This window comes from Fulmarus glacialis, unplaced genomic scaffold, assembly GCF_000690835.1.
Source record: "Fulmarus glacialis isolate BGI_N327 unplaced genomic scaffold, ASM69083v1 scaffold17947, whole genome shotgun sequence".
Lineage (NCBI taxonomy): Eukaryota > Metazoa > Chordata > Aves > Procellariiformes > Procellariidae > Fulmarus > Fulmarus glacialis.
In genome coordinates, this window is record NW_009222785.1 from 27699 (window position 1) to 32380 (window position 4682).

At 42.4% G+C, this 4682-nt stretch overlaps 1 protein-coding gene across 1 annotated transcript in view; it reads right to left on the minus strand.

Annotated features, from left to right (window-relative positions):
* The window catches only part of LOC104079521 (protein FAM13A-like), a gene marked incomplete at both ends in the record, with an annotated part of 26826 nt that extends 25388 nt beyond the window's left edge, over nt 1-1438 (minus strand). The window contains 1 exon segment of the mRNA XM_009581585.1: nt 1301-1438. Coding sequence (XP_009579880.1) covers nt 1301-1438 — 138 coding nt within the window.
* Nucleotides 1439-4682: the final 3244 nt, after the last annotated feature.

The following is a 4682-nucleotide window of genomic DNA, read 5'->3' on the forward strand; positions in this document are numbered from 1 at the left end:
GTGGGCACTGTGTAAAAGAAAAAAAGAGAAGAAAGTTAGATCTAATTATCACAATAAGGTCTTAAAAACCCTTGTTCTTTGCAGCACTAAGATTTAAAGGTCTGAGCTGTCTCAACAACAATTGCATGCGCATGCCACAAGTTTTCCCCTTAAGGAATTTTCACTCCCATGGTGACGTGGTGCATTTTGACAATGCCAATATCCTCAAGAATTAATTTCCCTGTCATTTCCTTGCAGGCCAAGGTCTAACGGAAAGTATTTCAATCTCAGCATGTTGCAGATTTTTTTGCTTTCTTCTGAGCTTTCTGCTGCTGCAGGTTGTTTTAGCCTCATCACAAAAGTCCTTGCCTTTTGAGGCCAGCTTGAAAATATATATGCTGTGAAAGGGGACTTAATATTTAAGAATCTTTAAATATTAATGGAGGACAAAGGCAAAATACAGGCTTTGCACAGTTCTCCTCCTGCCGCTCTCTGATATTCATGTTCTTTGCTTCACATTTTTAAAACTAAAATGTGTGCTCTCTTCTTTCCCTTTTCCTTCAGTCTGCTTCCAGGCTCAGGAAGAGCTGACACGACTGTAGGTGTCATTGCTTGCTGTTTAAAGCCCTTCTGAACAAGCTGACATGCCACCTCACACAGCTGTCACCACTTTCTTCCCTCTGCCAAGCTAAGTCCCGTCCTGCCCCCTCTTCCCCCAGGCTGACTCGGCTCTGCAGATAAGGTGACACTTTTTGCCTATTCATCCCTCCTGTAATCTTTGTTAAGTCAAGTAAGTTACAGGCCTAGGGGTTTCATTTCAATTTATCCCCGTATCAGCAGAGGAATTAGCAGTAAAAGTGGCTGATATATCCCGATAAATTGGCATTGTATGGCCAGGGAACAAGCAGGCTGGATGCAAGATGCGCTTCCTGCCAAAACAGCCATTCATTGCTTTCAGTCTTTACCAGTTTCTCCCAAACCATTTCAATGCAGAAAAACCAACAACAGCCGACTTTCCTTCACTACCCAAAGGTTTCCCCTCTGTTTCCCTCGAATATTTCACACTTCACTCTACAGATCTAGAGCTAACTAAGAAGCTGCAGCACTCTCAGATGATAACCACTCTCTGGCTTTCCTGGGTTTGAGTCACTTGTGGCAGAAGGCAGGCGACAGAGGATGAGAAGGGTAAACGACGGGCCACTACAGCCAGTTTAACAAAACAGCCTAACTCCTGTAGTGAAATACAAACCCCACAAACACCCAGCTGCAAATCAGAGTTGCAATTTGCTTCAGCTTCCTTTGGGTGAGCCAGTGTGTTCACCTTGGTGTGGGTAAAGCAGCGTGCCCTAACCACACGCGCACCCCTTCCAGTCCCGGCTTCACTCAGTGCTCATCTCCAGCCCAGGCACAGGTCCCTGGAGTGGTGGCACAGCACGAAAGCAGTCACGGATTTGCCACGTTATTTGCACAGCACCCGAGCAGCTGTGTCATTTAGATGATTTCATGAACAGAAGACATACAAACAAGTATTACTACACTTATTATTATGGACATGCAATCTGCATACAGGATCCCTCTCTTCCCTCATGTAACATCTCGACTATTAACTAATGGGTGGCTTTGCAATTTGAAGTGCACATTTCAAGCACTCTACTTGCTTTCCCGTTCACTTACATAAACTATTTGGCCTCTTCCCAGCCCAAAACTACTTTTTAAGACCTGGCCTCCCATGGGAGATGGATTAGCAAGTAAGATGCTATCGTGGTAGGCTAAACCACTTTATAAGATACAATTCACGCACTGGCTACCGCTCCTACATGTGTGGGAGTAAGTTAATATTGTATCAACTTTCTACAATATTTACATGCAATCCATACTGAGCAGGGGTGTCTTTCATATCCCACTTTTCTTCTCCGTTTTCACGACAGGAAGGTGAAGGGGGAGATAGGATTGTTTGGATTCTAGTTTTTTTAAAACATCCCTAGGATGCAGGTATATCTACCCATCAGACAAGACAGAAAATCTCAGGAAACAGCTCTTCCCTCTATTTCCAACAGGATTAATACTGTGCAAAAATGCAAACTCCTGTTTCACATAAACGTAATGAAAGGCTAGATACTGTGAGTAAAACTTCATGCCATTAACTCCGTATGTGGTGTTCAAGGCCAACAGTCACTATCTGCAAACCACGCACATCATTACTGAAAACACACCAGCTTCTTCACACAAAAAGTAGTAAAAAGAAGAAACAAAAGATAAAGCTGCAAAAATACCTAACTAAAATGCCAAAAATTTTTATAACACCCCAATACATTCTGTAGTTGTCTAATTCTCAGTTAACCGTGTTCTTTACTAACACCAGTTCTTTTTTAAGTCCATTAACCTTGCTAATTCACAATGATGCATATCTGCATAACAATTACTTTGTGGTATCTAGAAAAGCCCTACTCAGGCAATATAGAATCTGCCGGAGAGCCAGTAACATGGTGATTTTCAAACTACCAACAAATAACAAGGAAATACGTATGCAGCCACATGCCAGCTGAGTGGATGACTACAAAATGAAGCTCTGACATTCTGACTTTATTGTATTTCCCTTCTAAGTACTACTTCCTTGCTTACTGAATATAACTTTATTCTTAGCCCTGTGATATTTTAATGCTCTTTTATTAGCCCCATCTCAATAAGACGGAGATTTTAAAGTAGTTTTTCCAGATACACTAAATTTATTTTAATTCCACAACTGATAACTTTCCTCGCTATCTCATTTTGAAGCTTAATTTAAATGCATTGCTAAATCGCTTGACTTACTCTGCACCAACCTTTTTTACATCGAGGAAGTTCACATCAAAACAAGTGGTGGAGGGGAGAGAGTCACACGGTGGCTTCAGGATTCCAGCCTGCCCAGGGACAGAGCAGGAGGTGCTCAAGCCTGTTAGCAAACTCAGGGAAAAGCACAGCCCTGTAAGGATTTCACAGCCCAGAAGAGCAACCAGGCAGGCGGGGTGTATCCTGCAGGGTTTTCCAAACTTCTTGGGTGGCAAAAGTCGCTCTGCTGTTGGGTTTATGCTTCACGGAGCAGGCGAGGTGAGCCGTGCCCAGAAGAGCCCTCTTGGCATGCCCGCCTGTGCAGGCAGCTGCCTCAGAAGGGCTGCTTTGCTTAGTAAATCATCCGGACAACGGGAACTCATGTTCTGCTTCGGTTAATTATTTTCTCCTCACGTCTGTTCTGTTTCACCAATACATACGGTCAATTATCTCCACAGCTAGATTATCTTTATTAAATTATGCAGCTGCTGCAGAGCACGCTGAGAAATAATGACTTTCGATAGAAATGAAAGGTTCTCCTTGGGTGACAGAAAGCAGCAGGAGAGTTTCCCAGTGCTGGGGACTTTTACTTTCAGAGAGCCAGCCACAAAACCTGCATCAAGGCACACAGCTGTTTTAAGCGCTATAAACTTCTGAATTGGCTTCTTATGACCCTCACGCTTTTCCTTTTGGGAAGTCTGACCTCTAGCATGTCCCAGTTGTCTAAATTGTTTACCGAAGTCTTTTGCTCACTTTCAGAGGTGCCCCATCAGTTCTGGATAATGTCTTGCTTCACATATAGGGTAAACTGTTACCGCATGGCCTCTTCTCCCATTCCGTTTCAACCTCAAGTATGGGAAGGTGGTATTTTCCACCACTTTTAAGCACATTAAATCTCCCCTGCCCCCCCTAACTAGCACTCTCTAGGTTTAAAAGGTATGCACTGGAGTGAGAATTATCTCATGCCATACCTGCACCCTGTTTGGTCTGCATTGGGCATCTTGTGACAGCAGGCAAATAACTGAGTGGGATATCAAACCCCCCCTTCCGGTTTTTTCATTCAAGGCACTATTGAGCAAAACATATTAGCATCCAGGTATTAAAAGAGCAAAGTAAAAACATCAACCAGAGCAAACTGACTTACTGGCGTAGTATTTTCCCAGATTGGGTTTTCATTTATGAAGTCAATGAATTAATTCCTGACCATACTTAATGGCCTAAATCATAAGCTATACCTGCAACCTGGAACTAAGGCCACTCATTGCTGAGATTTATTTACAATCCATCTGCTTTATTCAGGAAGCAAAGCTTTTTTTTTCCCGTTTTTGTTTTTTTTTAAAAGCCAAGCACAACAGTAAGAAAGCCTTAATAGATGCAAAAACTTTTTACCATTTTGCCATTCCAGCAAAGTCGTGGATGTTTAAACGGCTTTGACATTTCAGATGGGAAATTTCTGAAGTCCTCCTGAATATATTACTCCAACCCGTGACCTAGGAAATTCCTCTTTCATAGGTATTTATATAGTCTAAACACTGTTCACTCTCCACAACTGTTGCACTCTGTAACATGCAATACTGCAGACTCACACAGGATCTATTTTAAGACAACTACTTCATTTGACACACATACCCCAAAGAGAAGGATTGTGTCTGCATATAAAACGTGAAAATAATGAGTTTAAAAACAAAGAAATGTGCTCTTAGTTACTGTGTGATGGGATGTCCCATCACACAGAGGACACGCTTTCAATGTTTTCTCAGCACCCTCATGCTTTCACAAGCTCACATCCAATTATCCTGCCTTTAAGTATGGTACCTTGTATTTGACACTACCTTCTTACTATGCAGAAAACTAACCCCACTAAAAGCAACTGTCCTGTTTTCTTCAGGATTCCT